General features: G+C 39.6%; 1 protein-coding gene and 1 long non-coding RNA gene across 3 annotated transcripts; one reads left to right on the top strand and one right to left on the bottom strand.

Annotated features, from left to right (window-relative positions):
• Positions 1 to 1,040: 1,040 nt before the first annotated feature.
• Positions 1,041 to 15,946, bottom strand: LOC145428254 (serine/threonine-protein kinase pim-2-like). Of its 2 annotated transcripts, XR_013908525.1 has the most exons (5): positions 15,519 to 15,946; positions 15,013 to 15,178; positions 2,774 to 2,954; positions 2,517 to 2,687; positions 1,041 to 2,427 (listed from the first exon to the last, which is right to left on the bottom strand). XR_013908525.1 is itself a non-coding variant. In XM_080300294.1 (3 exons), exons 1-3 carry the CDS (start codon positions 3,003 to 3,005, stop codon positions 2,336 to 2,338), a joined length of 495 nt encoding a protein of 164 aa, XP_080156420.1. In that variant the 5' UTR covers positions 3,006 to 3,267; the 3' UTR covers positions 1,041 to 2,335. The 2 variants fall into 2 exon arrangements, 1 of the variants encoding a protein (XP_080156420.1); XM_080300294.1 differs by lacking the exons at positions 15,013 to 15,178; positions 15,519 to 15,946 and having other exon boundaries at positions 2,774 to 3,267.
• LOC145428276 (uncharacterized) lies at positions 15,177 to 15,984 on the top strand. The gene is made up of 3 exons (XR_013908532.1): positions 15,177 to 15,314; positions 15,556 to 15,731; positions 15,939 to 15,984. It is a non-coding gene; the product is annotated as an uncharacterized LOC145428276 (long non-coding RNA).
• The last annotated feature ends 1,094 nt before the right edge of the window (positions 15,985 to 17,078 follow it).

Below are 17,078 nucleotides of genomic sequence, written 5' to 3'. Positions count from 1 at the left end.
CTCTATCAATACAGTATTAAATGCTAACAGGTTGAATATAATCAGAGAAAGTATATACAGTGGTCCCTCCTTTATTGCAGCAGGGGTTCTCAGAATAACTAGCCCCTGGCCACGCACTTTATACACTGTTTTCCCCACACACATGAACATTGGTCACAGTTCTCACAATTGATTCTCAAAGTGCAAACTTTTGTAGATTGCAAAACGTAAAAGTATTATTATGCCGCGTTTTGTCTTCATCTGCCCGCCACTTTCGTGCGCCCTTTCCCCTCGCGGTGCAGGTGTCTATTTCCGAATGAGGCTCATAGTTATGGGTGTTTTTGTGCTGTTTTTTCTATTGGACGTGATGGTTATCAAAACCAAACATGATAAATTTGGCAAGCGCAGGAGACACGACACGGAGCAGATTTGTCAATCAGGCTGCAGAATGCAATGCTGTACGGTGCAAAAAAAAGAAAAGAAAAGGAAAATCAGCGGAAAAGCGAAGCAGTGACAGCGGGACCACTGTGTGCTGCTTATTAATAAAGAAAATATATTCCTATATGACAACATGCATGAAAGCAGAACGGTATTTGTACGTCAGTGGGAAAATAGTGGTGGCTTGCTAGCTTTTGTGCGGCTTCCCCGGGTCAGCGAAAACTTAAGAGAAAACTTAAGAGAAATGAATGAACCAGGTTGCCCTTCACATATCTTCCTCCAAGCTCGGTCCTTTATATTCCTGTCTCGGTCCAGAAAGCAGCTGGTGTCGTACAGCTCCAGGTTGTTTGCTACGGCGTTGATTAGCCTTCCTTCCATTGAAGAATGAAGGGGTTTGGCTGGATCTGCCCCTTTGACCTAGGTCACAGCCACGTCACCAGGCTCCTGATTGGTTGTCGCGGCACGATTTGACGCTGGAGTTCAGATTTTTCCAACTCCAGGTAGCCGCGTAACGCGCGTATGCACAAAATGCAACACAAAAACTCACGCACGTGGTTTTATTCGCGAGTCAAATGCTCCAAACGCGCTAGACTGACGCGCGTTTCAGGCATTTTGGCGTTTTGGCGACACAAATCTGCTTCCGAATTTTCGCGGGAGCCGCAATCGCGGGTCATCGCGCTTTTCCATTGACTTTACATGTAAACCTGACGCTCTGTTCGCGTCTATCGCGTTCGGTGTGAACACACCGTAAGAGCTTTTTATAGAATAAATTGCATGACTGCAGTGAGAAAGCAGTAACATCACGACAATGTCAGTAGGGAGTGGGGAGAGGGTTTTAGGAAAGATTCGAGTGCCCGGTCTTACAACTGCAGCACAGATCATAATAAAATTGCTATTTGCTTGGGTATTACCTTCATGAATGACATCCATATTACTAGGAAGCAAATTCTGCATCTTCAAGTTAGGATTTTAAGGGGGATAAGGGGCGGGGACACCAACTGATGTGCAACTTCTACTAAAGCTTTAGCATCATACTAATGATTCTTGACGCCAGCGAGGCTGACAAAGTGGTGTAACAATTTGGTTTTTTTTAAAGATAGAATTTCCTATTACTGACATCATTTAGAAACTAGGGTTTGACTCCTGTGTGAGACCGTAATTTTCTTTATTTATGTAACTTTTGTTTTCACTGGCAGTTTAGTGTTAGGTTAGGACAAAAAACAAATTAGGAAGGTTAAAGACAGAACATTACTAGATTGTGGTTTTAATTAAAATGTAGCCTGTGACAATGCTGAACACATGACAAGCTACTTTAAGGCATATCACCCAGTTTGTAATATTGCTAAACATTTCTGAAGGCAGACGAGTCATGCTGGCTGGGTCAGTGTCATTTTTGTTGTAATTGATGTCTGGTTTGTTCTGTTCCCTAGTGATGGGTAGGGATGGGTACCAGTATCCGGTGCCATAATGGCACCGGTTCTGACATAATCCTTGAAATAGTAATAACACAGTATCCTCAGCAAAGATGAATTAAACAAGTTTTATTTTAATGGAAGTTTACTTCAAGTCTTCAGATTTTTACTGTTTTTTATTTGATTACTTTAAAGTATATGATTACATTTGAGTAATTAAATAAAGACAGTTTTGATGGAGCTCCTGAGCCAGCCCAAGCTCTCTATGAAGACGAGGAAAAACTCCCCTGGGGGGGCCAGATTGACGGGAAGAAACCTCGGGAAAGCCCATTCAAAGAGAGATCCCCTTTCCTGGGATGGCTGGGGGGGTTACAGGAATTCCAAAACACTGAAATTTAAAGTGGGCCAATTAAAAAAATTATTTCCTGAAAAAAAGAAAGGTAATTCATACATCACACATAAATGATAACGTCTGAATTGTGTGTGTTTGTGTGTGTGTGATAGGCTTATCTCAGCCAAGTGTGATGCTGTAGGTCCTCCAGCGTCGGCCGCGTCTCCGGGACTTTGGTTAAACACGCGTCCAAGAAATCCCGGCAGTCTGGAAAGAAAGGAAAGAGAAAAAACATGAAGATGATAGTTCCAGTGGTCCAAGCCATCAGTCAGTCTTGAAGTGTGACGTTTTCTTACTTTTGGACAGATGTCTTTTGAATTTCAGGCGCTTTTTGAGGAAGCTCGTGGTGTCAAAGTCCCCCGCATGAAACGCTTCGTACAGAACCACTCCCATTTGCCATACCGTGGTGGGTCCACACCTGTAGCAACTGCGCCCGTACCACTCGGGAGGGGAGTAAATTTCTGTACCTAATAAACAGACACAATTGCAATTTCTTCTAAAACAAAAGGCGAAAACTGTGACATCTGTGAAGAGCAAGAGCAGAATATGTTACCATAGAAGAGGCGGTACTGCGACCGCTCCTTAAAAAAGCAGCTGAGTCCAAAGTCGATGATACGAACACGCGGTACATCTGAGCCGGTCTCAATTAGAATGTTCTCACTCTTGATGTCCCGGTGAAAGATGTGTTTATCCTCCAGGTGCTTCGCAGCATCAACCAGCTGCTTCAGAATGACCTGGAAATAGAGCAGGGCGATATGACCAAAAATATTCATCACGATATACATTTGAAAAGTTGCGATAACGATATAACTGACGATATAACTGACACTAGACAAAATACTTTACAACTCCACAACTTTATTAGTGCAAAAAACCCCATCAATGTATTTTCACTTAAACAAGCAGCTGTTTTTTTATGTCCATTAAAGTTATATAAAAATGTAACAGTGCAAATTCCTCGCTGACAGTTTAACCAAAAGGCATTTCCAGTGGAAACTGGCTGACATATCCTCAGCATAACCATGTATAATATCCACAAAACTTAAAAAGAGGTTATACACACACAATACGGTAATATCATGTTGAGGTGCAGTACGTATCACTCCGCGAGGCGCCTGCCTACGATAGCCGTAATGCTCCGACAATCCATCGAGCGGTGCGGCTTTGTAGCTTAGCAAAGTCGCCGTGCACATAAAACCGTTTCGAGGTCAGTAAACACAACCAGAGTTCATACATAAGGCGCACGGGATTATAAGGGGCTCTGTCGAGTTTCAGAAAATTCAAAGGGTTGATTTTAAGTGTGCCGTATTTTCCATACAACACGGTAATAACGACGGCCCGCTAGCATGCGCTACCAAAAATAGTGCTTTGTTGTGTATCTGACGGACGAAAGCTAAACCAGTTCCACACCACTGAAGCTGCAGCATTTTTACAAACCAGAAACTTAAACAACTGAGTTAAATCAACACAACTTTTTCATATTCAATAAACCTGTGCATTTTGTGTTCATAAAATGCGATTGAAACATGTTCAGATGAAGTAAGTTGAGCTCTTGGAATATTTTAATCCTTCACAATTTTGTCATTTTATTTCAACAGTATTCAATAACTTTTACCCCAATACTACTTGGTCACTTAAATACTACATGCTGTCTTCATATTACATAATGTTCAACAAAGTCTAGATCCTGGTTACCATAAAAATTGAATGGGTCTTCAACAACTACCATCCTTCTATCTTTATCCTGGTTGCAGGAGGGCTGGGAAATAACCCTGAAGTGATAGGTTACAAGGCACGGTACACCCTGGACAGCTGACCAGTCTATCACATAGAAACAAACAACCATTTGCAACAGCACTAACCACCATGCCAACAATCTAGGAAATGTAGGAAAGCTATGATTTCCTGTATTTGATGCAGAATTGTTTTGTTTTGTAATAATACACAATAAATAGCAATAGCAATAGCATGCACGTGGTGCGTGTGTAGTGCCTCTTATAACTCCTGCAGTTTGAAATCTTGTGCGATCTTGTGAATTTCATGAGTTCAGCAACTAACCACTCTCACTAGATTGTATCAGCTCATCTCAACAAGAACAAATTAAGTTGTTGAATTTCGTACAGATTCTTCATGATTTAATTACGTTCATAGAAACATGAAATTATTGTGTTCAAATTACAAGTTAGACTTTTTTAATGTAACAACCACCCAACTTACTTTTTTTGGTAAAAAACAGTAGAGGTGGCTGCTCGACTTGACTGAGATGGATGCCTTCCTGAAACCACGATCTAAAGAGCGCGAGTCTGAAACCCGTGCAGTGTCGTGGGATTTAACATTGACATATTATTGACTTACTTCACTTGAACATGATATAAACAATTTAATCTAGCCTCTCTGCATATCATGTAGTTTCTACACTATGTAGTTACACTTAACTTTAAAGCATGAGGCAATTGTGTTAAATACACGCAAGATGCTTACGTAAATCCAAGAGCTGGCCAATCCCTTTTTTTCAGTGTACTTACCTGGATGATTGAGCATGTATCAAGACAATGAGTCATTTACTTTAGTAAAACTGTGTAATGCAACAAGAAAAGAAAAAATATCCGAACTATAGCACCGACTTTTAAATAGCAATCAAGCCCAATAAACAGTTTCTTTTGTTAAAAGAGGGGCCTAATGTCCTCCACAGTTATGTGAGATGATAAAGCCATACAGAAAATGATTACTTCAAGATATAGCTGCTAAAAGTCGTTCTACTACCGAATTATGTGTATGTATCCTCTCCTGATTTATTTCCAAAGTTTACTCACTTGATTTGGATTACTGAATGGAACCTAATCATTTTATTAATCTATACACACAGAAATAGCCACACAAACTAAATTAGTTGGTCAAATTTTATTCAGACACTTGGTGAAATAATCACACAATGTGGTCCTTCTAATGACAGCAACATAATCTTGTTAGGAGGTGGTGGGATTGTCACATGCAGTGAGCTAGCATGATTTACTTAAAGCTGATGTGATTCCCAGATTGGACGAACTATTTGCATTTTCCTCATCATTATTTTTATTTTTGTTTTCTGATTGCTGATTGGTAGTGGTTGCCAGAATTATGCTTTCGCTTAAAATACAGTGTTAGCTACTAGTGCCTCAATTTCTTGGTTGTCTAAGAAATTCATCCTATCAGAGCCTTCAAAAACAAAAAATAAAAACAAAAAATATATTTTACAAAACATAATTCCAATTAAAATAGTTAGCTGGGTAAAATGCCACATTTTTTATGTCACAGTTAGTGCGATTCTTGATTCTTATGATAAAATGTAATTATATTTTAATCCCACAAATTTCTTTTTTCTTTTTATGAGAGCTCACACACTTAAAGGATATCCCAAAGTCACACATTTTACAACAGCAACCTCATTTTATAAATGCAATACACTACAAAACAAGTGGAATAAAAGCAAAACATTAATAATATGCTTTAGTGGAATTACTACAGTATCTTGAAATTTGCCGTTTCCGTTCGTGCTTTTATTTTGAAGGCAGCCCATTGAAACGGAAATCGTTGCGCTGGGTCACCTGGCTACCGTTTAGCGTTTACTTTCCGTTAGCAAAGTTGTAGATTGCAAGAAGTTTTTTGCGAGTATACATTTGAGCACACCAGAACAAAGGGATTACACACATATAAAGCACGGTATGTACACCGAGTTGTTGTAAAGAAAACAAAAACAGGCTTGTAGGCTTGTGAAATGGGACGGTCTAGCTTCCCTCGCGCTGCCCAGGTTGCCTATCAACCGTTATACTAAAAGCGGGAAACGTTTCATACAGCTTTGTTTGACAGAAACGGAGTAGAACATATTTTGTTCATTTGTTTCTACATGAGCTTTGTGTGATGTGATAAGTATCTGAGGCTGAGACCACACGACTGTAAAACATGATTGTTGGGCTTCATTTTTGTACTGAACAGTCATTTTAAGATTAGCTAGTAAATAACAATTAGCTCATGTTGTTCATGAGACTAAAGTAGGGCTGAACGATATATCGCATTTGCGATAATATCGCGACATGATCAAGTGCAATTTTCTAACCGCAAAGGCTGCGATTATACTGCGATTATATTATACAATTCATGGGCTGCATCCTCCTGAGGCCGCATTTGTAGACCGATTACGTCACAGCGACGCGCCGAAGGCTGTCCAAATTACTACCATATCCCAGAATTCATAGCGCGGCCCAGCCAAACTCCAGTTTCCAACAATGGCGGCCGCTACTAAGTTTTAAAATTACTCATACTAATCTTTCTGGGTCACAAAATAAACTTTTAACATATTTTCAGGCGAGAAAGTAGCAGTGTAAACATCAAATATCTGCTCGGTTTATCAAGATATCCCATATTTGCAAAAGTGCTTCGACGTTTTCAGAGGCGTCTGCTACCCACCAGCTCGACAGCTAGCCGGGAGCTCGAGGGTTACTGATGCGGCCGAGAACGGCACAACTCCCGGCACATCATTTTCAGATCACCGCGGAGTTTCGCTGCTCGGGTTAAACGTAATATATAAGTCACTTAGACAACCTAAAAATGTTATTGTTGGGCTTTTTTCAGTGTTTTGTTTGTTCGTGAGTAAATCGGTTTGGCTGAGATTAAAGTTATTAGATTAGATAAAATAAAACTTTATTAATCCCCCGGGTGGGTTCCTCCTTGGTTTTCACACAGCTGACTAAACGTCAAACAGAAAACTTATTAAACAGAAGTATGAGACAGTCGAGAATTTACACCAGTGTCTGGTTATATTTTAGATAGCAAGAAGCAGACGGCCGAGTTTATTAAACTCCACCGAGACAGCGGTGACGCTAATCAGAACTAGACCGTCCAATTTCACGCCTTTAAATTTTAAAGGCGTGTTTGTGTGTGTGTTTATACAATTGCTATTATGTTTGCACTTTATGTGTAATGTTACTGACTGCAGAGATCAGTAAGATGTGTGTATTTTTTATTTATTAGTTTTATTTATTTAATATTATTTTTTAATTGAATGACTGTCTAGTAGTTCACAGATGTCGAAAAACTGAGTGTGGTAAAGCCACTGATTTTTTTTATGTATATTTCTGCAATCTGCACATTGTACTGACTTTCATTTTAATGTTTACACCAGGGTTCCTTGTCAGCACTTTATGCTCAGATGTTTGTAAGCTAAAAATAAACTATTGTGTATGTTCAAATATACTGTTGTGATTGAAGAAGTTAAATAAAAATGTCAGTCATCAGTTCATGCATCACCTCATGTCATCATAACAGAGGTCTGTCTTCCAGGAAAGAACAGTTTAAAATTTATGTAATATAGTATTGGCCATACTATATGATGTATTGCTTGTCTTTGTTTAATAATACAGAAGACAAATACCTTAAAAAATAATCGCATATCGCATCGCAATCGCAATATTGGGGCAAAAAATCGCAATTAGATTATTTTCCATAATCGTTCAGCCCTAGACTAAAGTCATCTTACTTTGGTAATGTAAATATAATATGGCCAATATGATAGTTATTATCTTAATCATTATTAGTTATCACAGCAGTGAGTTCGAACTCTGTGTCAAATACTGAGCTTCAGTAAAGATTCTATGGCGTTATTTTAGTGCCACTATGCTCAAATTCTTTTTACTTGCGCTCAGAATAGTGGCACAAAAATAACGCCATAAGATTCAAGTTACAATTATTTATATTTCCTATCTCCTTAAATCTTCACTCAAAGACAAGTATGTTTGACAGTGTGTATATAGATGTATCATATAGAAAAGACAAATATTGTTCGTTTAATATGCTGGCATTACTAAATTTGGCTCAATGCTTACATATATGTGTAAAAAGAAAATGTGCGAGCTGTGGTAACTGTGTCTGATAGAATGAAGAGTAGACTGATATATGAAATATTCCTTTATTGGGTGAGAAAATCAGACCATGTCATAACTGCTTTAAGTCATACAGAATAGATATCAGAGCCTTAAACAGGCTGACTTCTGCTAAATGGGTCAAACTGGGCAGAAAGTCTACAAACACATAACATCCTTATAGAATATGATGTAACACTATAGATCAACTTAGCTCAGAATATATAAAGCATATAAACAATTACAGCAATATGATGCAACAAACATAGCAGTGCTACTGATCCAAAATACTCAAAGCTTCATAGAACTGAAACCAACATTTATTTTTAGCTCCATTCTGCTGCTGATACATACTTTAGGTTTCTGAATATTAAACTTGTTGCTGCCTTTCATAGTGTGTAACTTGAAGGCCCTGAGTACTTTCTCTCACACTGGAAACACTGGGATGATAACATTATTTGAACATTACCTAATAAGACTGATTCAGCACAGACAGTTATGTTAAACTTTCCTAGCAGTCCTTCACAAACAGGGAACAGTCTGTCTATTCTCTCCATCTGTCAGCTGCTGCTGGCTCTTCCTCCTCCTCTTCCTCACACACTGCTGAGTTTGTCCTGGTGGATCATCAGGGGTGCAAAGCCTCACAGATGATGTGCAGCAGTGGGTCCCTCAGTCTGTCCTCACTCTGGACACTTGCAGTTGTCACACATGGAAATCAAATGTGCGATAAGCTGCAGGATTCAGACACAAGTGTAACTTATAAACACACGTTCATACTTTTATTCCACAATCAGAGAGAAAGAAACAGAGAGAGTGCAGGACAGACAGACAGGTGACAGTCTCAGGTGTACACACTGCTACACAACAGCACCAGAGAAGGAGGATTTAGTGTTTGTGTTATTACGAGTGCTACACAAGAAGAGTTCCCAGATGGTACAGTGGACACATGTGTGACTGCTGTGATTAAAGCATCTTTCTTTCAGCTTAACGAGTGAACCGTCAGCTCGTTCAAACACACGTTAAAGTCCGTTTGGCTCGACACCACCGAACAGAGGCAGCAATATAACATAGCTAACATTAACAGTGCAGTGAATCCTGCTTGTTGCGATCATGTTTAGGGGGTAGGAGGATGTGTTCATGACTTATGGCAGTTTGCACCAGTCCAGGTCCATCTGTGTGGATTTCATCTTTCCAAGATTCTGAGGCCCAGTACAACTCATTAACCTGTTTTCTTTGTTTTCTTTATTTTTAACTTTCCAGCTTTCCATTGCCATCGAAGCGTTACACCCCTTCTCCTGCACCAGGGTACAAACAGAGCCCCCTACATGGTAGGCTCCCAGGGAGCTCTTTACTGATCGGACAGCAAGCTGCATGCTTGCGGCTGGCTCAGCTGAAAGCCCGCCTTGCGTTGACACAGATAAATAACGCCATTGCTATTGGTGGCCAAACCAATACACGCGCCCCATTTATATCTACAACACCCCCCTTTCCTGACAGCTGCAGCCATCAGTCTACTAAACCTTCTGAAGGTTGCTAACACCATGTCCCATCCCTTATATAACCCCTATGCCTCTGGGAAACAAAGTTCAGCCCAGGGGCGCTATGGACAGTCGAGTATGCAGGCAGAGAGAGACTCTCATAAGACACCTCCTCATCTTGGGCCTGGGTCCAGCTTTAGCTCTTCTGGAGTTTCATCTGCGTCTCCTGCAAAATCTGGAGGAACAATCCCATCACTGCTAACTATGCCAATGAGCTGCAGGCCAGAAGGGAGTAAGACTTCAATGGAAGAGGACATAAAGAAGTCCAAACCTGTGGGCTCTGCAGAGTCTACTTCAGAAACAGCTGTGAACATCCTTATGCAATTTGGACTTGAAAAAGAGGACCTGGAACATCCAATCTCATACTCTGAAGATCAGATCACTCCTGACAACCTGCCTTTTACCTTACAAGTGACAGAGGATATCCCAGTGCTGGCCCAGATGCAAGACTACACTGCCACTTCACCTAGGGTCTTTCCGCATACCTGCTCTCTATGTAACAAGGAATGTAATCAGATGAAGGTAAGTCGAAGATTGTTCGATGTTTTTGCTTTCAGTCAGTTTTTATTTATTTGAAACGCAATGTTTTTTGTTTTGTTTTGGGATTGTTTTTAATTATTTGACTTTGAATGCCATTATAGGATTTTGGTTTTGAAAAAGCTTCATGGATGCTACTTTAAAGTTTATTTGGTTTGTTTTATTCACTATTACTGCATAATGATGACTGTAGGAAGACTACCAACTTGGACTGCAAACATTTGGACACATTTTCCCATATTTCTGCAATTCAGTATTCTGTAACAGAACTTTTGAAGGATTACAGTCCAGACTAAACTTAACTATATGTCTACCAGATGTTGTAATTTAAAAAACTACTTCAAAGAGACCTTCAGAAACTTCAGTGGTCTGTACTTGCAATTGATAGATTTAATGTCTTTTGACTTGATGTAAACCCATGCGAAGACATTCAAGGCATTTGCTAACAATGGAGCCAAGGCCTCAGATGACGTGATGAGGAAGAATCTGCAAGCATGAAGAACCTGTGCATCAGAAAATGTTGGAAGATGGCTGTTTTTTCATTTGTCTCTGTCCTTGGGCTACTGTTCCACAGTGCTCATTCAGCTTTGCTTTTCCTGGAACTGTTGCTGAATGTAAAAGTTCCCCTTTTTGTCTTTTGTCACTAGAGTGAACAATAGTGTGTTTGGTCCTTTATTTTATATCAGTAGGCACCTTGTTTTTGTGTTATACTAATTTTCTTTGCTCATACTTTAAGTTAGTGTTTTGGTGTCACAAGACTTTTACTACCACAAACATAAGAACCCTGGGCGCAGCGCCCAGTCATGAGCTACACAAGCACCAGCTTTAATTTGACTGATTGTTGAATCTCTCTTTATGGATGTGCCTTCCTTTGCTGCACCAAATTTCACATTTGGGCTCCTCGTCAAAGAAACAGCGCCTTCCTCTTCTGGCCTATTTCAACATCATCTTCCTGTCGCTACTCTAACTGTGATCAACATAGGTGGTGCATTTTGTCCTAATCCAAACTTGGCCTCTCCTGAGACGACCTTCTTGGAACCTTGGGAAATTTTGATGCCATAAGAAGAGCCTGAGTAGGGCTGGGTATCGTCACTGATTTCTAGAATCGATTCAATTCCGATTCACAAGGTCCCGAATCGATTCGATCCACGATTCGATTTAATTCGATTCGATTTAAATCTGGGAAATTTTGACAGTCAGAAATATTATAATTCAGATCAGTACATTTACATATTTTTGTATCAATCAAAAGGAAGCTGACACACGCAAGACTTTATCACAGGTGTAAGCGTCACAGCAGATGCTTTTGTGTCAAAGTAGCTGAAGATAAAACACAGAAAAACATGAAGGTGATTTTCCTGGCCTGGGATTTTATAAAAATGTTCTGCAGTACATCAAAAACGAAAGAAAACCATTAATCAACATATGAACATCACCTCTGACGTTACAGCGGTTTTATTAGAGACACGGTTAAGCGTTTTACATTTTGAATAATTTTAAAAAGTTTTAATTTGTTCAGTATTGAACAGCAGAAATGAGGTTTTCTTTTCGGAAGAATGTAAAAGGGAAAAAAACAGCGGCCGACAGCCTGTAAACAACAGTAGACTTGTGCGTAACAAGCAAGCGAATAATGAAGAAAGGGAAACTGTTCTTGAAGTACAGAGAGAGGGAGAGAGAGCTGTGCATCGCGGTGGAAGCAAAACAGTAAAAGTCAGAGTGAATTCATGATGATGTTTATGTGAAGCGTTTGGATCTTCTTTTGCTGCTGGTTCGGTCAATATTGTTTGGAGAGAGATCAAACTAACAGCTTTAGAATCAGCGCATAAAGGGCGTGAACACACAGCGCGGACCCGCCGACAGATCAGAATCAGCGAGCTGTCGGCTTTCAGCCCCGACCGTGAGAAAGGCGACATCTCACTGATTCTGATCCGCGGGTCGCGCTGTGTGTTTAAGTCTATGTGCAGAAGCCGTGTTCCTGCTCTCATTTACTGTCTTAACTGTTTGGTGGTTCTTGAAATTTTGTGAGATGTCACCTGAGATTCTGGCATTTTGGGCAAAATAAATTTATATTAAAAAATCGATTCAGGATTTTAATGAATCGATTTTACGTTATCCAAGCCAGAATCGATTTTAATCGATGAATCGATTATAAAAACCCACCCCTAAGACTGAGAGTCCAGAATCCAGAGCCTAAGATGACCCTTTTGTTTTGGTTGTTTGTAGTCAGATGTTTGACTTGTGTTTTCCATATATACTAAATAATTTCATCTTTAAAATTGTATCCCAGGAGAGGTATAATGTGTCATGCTTATTTGTTCCTGTTTTGTTTTTGGCCCATGAAGGTTTCTAAGTGCAATCCAGGCTCCTGGCTAATGTTATAATGCTTCTCCGTTCAGTGAAGGACTAACTGTTAATATTTTAAGATTTTTTTTAAGGCCACTGCAAAGTTTAGTGACCTTTTTATCAGCAAGTGATGTCAATGACAAACATTGCTCCTGATAATAATGAATCTGGTCTAAATGTTTGTTGTTTGTTGTGACCACTAGGATTGGGTCTCCCACCAGAATACCAGCCTTCACATCGAGAACTGCAAACTTCTGCGAAAGCAGTCAGTCTTTCTTCTCTGTACTTCGTGATTATGAACCGATATCTTTGGGGCAGCGCAACCATGGTTGTGCCGAAATGATGTCGGGGTTGTAATGCTAGGATAGCTTCCTAAGAACTGTTCATTTGTATTTTTTCATTTTTCTTTGTCATATTTGTTGCGTTCCTGTAAAGCACCTTAATGATTTATTGTTAAAAGGCTGAATACATTTCTAAGTTTTTGAATTAATGAACAATAATATATTTTTAAGGACATTCTACCTGGCAACATCTGACAAAAATGTACCTGTGTTTTTCCACAGATACCCAGAGTGGAACGGTGAAATAGCATCACCGCGAGGGTAAATATCTTCATTTGAAGTCATTTGGCGAATAAAAAAACATGCCAGCATTGGAGCCTTTCATTTTCTTTCATTTAACTGTGCTTTTCTTTTTAATGCACTTGTTAGTGCGTCAGGTGCCAAGCCCTCTCCCGCAACGTCTGCTGAGACTTCCCAGAAGAAAACCAGACATGAGAGTCGTTCCCGTTCCTGCAGCCCCCGCAGTCATCGTGACTCGGAGCAAAGCAGCGACAGGCGAAGAAGGCTTTCCCGCTCTCGCAGACCCCGCACTCATCGTGACTCGGAGCGTAGCAGGGACAGGCGAAGCAGCCATTCCCGCTCCGGCAGCCCACGTCGCCACCGTAAGTAAGTAAGTAAGTAAAATTTATTTATATAGCGCTTTTCACAGATAAAAATCACAAAGTGCTTTACAACACAGAAAATGGGAATATAAAACAATATAACAGTAAATAAAACAATGTAAAACAATAAAACTATAAAAACAGCATAAGAAGAAATTAATCAAATGCTTTTCTAAATAAAAATGTCTTCAGCTGTTTCTTAAAACAATCAATGGAGTCCGTGCAGCGAAGAGACAGTGGGAGAGAATTCCACAACCGTGGTGCCACAGTCTGAAAGGCCCGATCACCACGAGTTTTAAAACGAGTGCGTGGTACCACCAACAGTCTCTGATCTAATGACCTTAAAGCCCGAGAAGATGTATGTGATTTCAGCAGGTCAGATAAATATTGAGGAGCCTGACCATGCAGGGCCCTAAAGGTTAGAACTAAAATTTTAAACTGAAACCTAAAATTTACAGGCAACCAGTGAAGGGAGGCCAAGACTGGAGTGATATGCGATCTTCTCTTGGTGCCTGTTAAGAGACGTGCTGCAGCATTCTGCACAGTCTGAAGACGATTTAAGGCTGATTTGTTAAAACAAGTAAAAAGGCCATTACAATAGTCTAAACGAGAAGAAATAAAAGCATGAATAATCATCTCAAGTTCAAGCTTTGATACCATTAGTCTGAGTTTAGAAATATTCCGTAAATGATAAAAACAGTTTCGGACCAGCTGCTTAGAATGCTGCTCGAGCGACATCGAGCTGTCAAATAAGACACCGAGATTTCTAAGGCTTGATTTTACGTAAGGGTCTAAGAAGCTGATATGCTGTCTAATTTCTGGGACCATATGGTCTGGAGCAATAATTAGAGTTTCTGTTTTATCAGAGTTTAGTTGGAGAAAATTGTCATATAACCATTTGTTGATTTCTGTCAGACAATTACTTAAATTAGACAATTTATAAAACTCAGACATTTTGAAGGAACAGTATAGTTGGATGTCGTCAGCATAGAGATGATAGGAGATATATTTATAGCGCTTAATAATCTGGCCTAGGGGAAATACATAAAGTAAAAAGAGAATTGGACCCAGGACAGATCCCTGAGGTACCCCACACGGCAAAACTGTTGATTCTGATGTGACATGATTCATGCAAACAGTAAAAGATCTCTCAGACAGATATGATATAAACCATTTTAAAACAACACCAGTAATCCCAAACAAGTTCTCGAGTCTGTTTATCATGATACTGTGATCTACAGTGTCAAAAGCAGAGCTGAGATCCAGCAGGACCAGCACTGTGTATTCTCCGTGACTTGCAGAATAGGAGGAACAGTCATTCCTGTTCTCAATTACGCAGCCGCCGAAGGGAGAGACACAGAAGCCAATCACGATCTCTGTACAGGTCCAGACGCAATCGCAGGTCTGTCCAACAAACATTTTGAGAACTAGGATCAATCAAGAAGATTTAGCTCTCCAGTGGATTGTTAAAGGGTGAAATATAACATATATATAAAAATATCAACTTGAAAAAACTTAATTGGTGGACAGCATTTACCTTTTGTATCCATGCTGGGTGTGTGCTTTGAGATGTTTCTGAGTTATTAAGTTCTTTGATCCATACTTTTTTCAGGTCCCGGTCTCATTCTGACTCCTCGTGGTATGACCGTCCTTCCTCTTCACGATATCGATCACGCTCAAGGTGCCGCGAGAGACGATCCTCACTGAGAAGAAGAGATGAGAAACGTTCATCACCGAGGAAAAGCTGGGAGAGGCGATCGTCGACTGAGAGGTCATCTCCGAGGCGAAAGAAGTCAAGCAGCTCAAAGATCTTGGCAAAGAAACTGCTGGAAACATCAGGTTTGAAAATTGCTTCATGTTTTATTTTTTTGTATGTACTCATTAGTTTTTCTAAGATCAAAGTTCTCCTCCCCCCTCACAACCTTAACTTTACTAATGTAAAGGATAAATAAAGACCAGTGCCACCAGAAATGTCAGCATAGTTTTTTCTACTATTATAAAACTTTCAGAAACGGTAGATGATTTTCGAGACTTGGCACCCACCAAAGTGTGAATCTCTTTTGCACCTGTGGTCTTTTAGCTCTCCAGTCCTTATCAAACCAGTCTGACCTGGAGACTGTCGTCAAAACTTTGGCTCCTGCCCTGCTGGCTGAGCTAGTCAAGATGAAGTCGTCCCCATCAACATCATCATCATCGTCCTCACGTTCTGCATCTCCAGAAACAACTAAAGGGACGCCTAGCACAGAGAAGACAGAGGTGACTTCATATTATGCCTTTTTTCATGAATGCACAGTTTTGGACAATTTATAATGTGATCAGTGACAGATGACGTGATTGTTGATGCCACACAACCAAGATTAAATCTTTCAACACAGATTTATACAAGCAGATAGTTTGAGTCAAGTTGTCATGATGAAATCTGCATTTGGTTTGTTCATAATTTTCTTCCCTGTGTTTCCACAGGCTGGCAAATCTTCCCCTCCGACCATGGTGAGGCTACAAGGGACTGTAAGTAGTCTCTGTCACAGTGATGTGATTTCTGCTATGGAGAAAACATTTTGAAAAACTAAGTCAGTTGTTTTGTTTAGGTCAAAATTACAGGTATGTACACTGAAATTTGTTCACTGTTCAGGGGCGGATCTAGAGAAATTTTCTTAGGGTGGCAAAGAAATCAAATAGGGTGGCAAAATCGAAGCCTTCTTATTTTTCAAACACATATGCAGGTGGTTACATATGGTTAGAATAATTCAAATGCAGTAAGTATACACGTTTTTCATATAAATATAGTCTAGAACTTAATTATTGTCTGTAGCCCACATAATTACACACTTTAGTTACATAAAACATGTGAGTTTCTGTATAGCCTGTATAATAAATAAATATGTAGCCCAACAAGTATAAAATCCAGACACACTGTTAGAAAACAGTCACATTGTTACAGCTTAAATGACACAAAATGTCAGAAATCTGCACTGTCATGAACAACAATTTAAACCTAATTTTTCATGATTTGTTGGATGAACCCACTGAGGTCTGAAATACAATCGGCCATTTTTGACTCCTTTTGAGTTTACGTTTGTATTTCACCCTCAGATTGTTTCATTTTATTTTGTTCCCCTTGCCTTGTTTGGTGTCATTCTTTTCAGCTCAACTGAATTTAGTTGTTTTTTTCACTGACATACTGCATTAGTATTACTGATCTGAAACCACACAAAGAACGTAAAATCCTAGTAGTATGTTTTTACTGTAAAAAAAAAACACCACAGTATATTTTTATAACTTGAAATGCAAATATAAATTGTACATTTTGTAAACATATACAACTATTTATCTAAAAATGCAGCCGATACACCTGCCGTTTTTTGTTTTTTTTTCATTTTGTATAAGAATTTAAAAATATTACTACAACTAAAATGAGAGAACAATTAGGTGTCGCACTAAGATGCCCCACAAACTATGTGTGCCAGTAAAAAAAAAGTTTGTCCACCAAAAGACAGAACAGCACAGGGACAAACCTGCAGGCCTGATAACAGCAGCTGTATCACTCCGCTGGTTTTCTACTTAGTGACAGTGTTTACATTGCAAATGTGCCTTTGTGACATT

This window comes from Astatotilapia calliptera, chromosome 1 (assembly GCF_964374335.1).
Source record: "Astatotilapia calliptera chromosome 1, fAstCal68.1, whole genome shotgun sequence".
Classification (NCBI taxonomy): domain Eukaryota; kingdom Metazoa; phylum Chordata; class Actinopteri; order Cichliformes; family Cichlidae; genus Astatotilapia; species Astatotilapia calliptera.
This window is presented reverse-complemented; position numbering and strand designations above follow the sequence as displayed.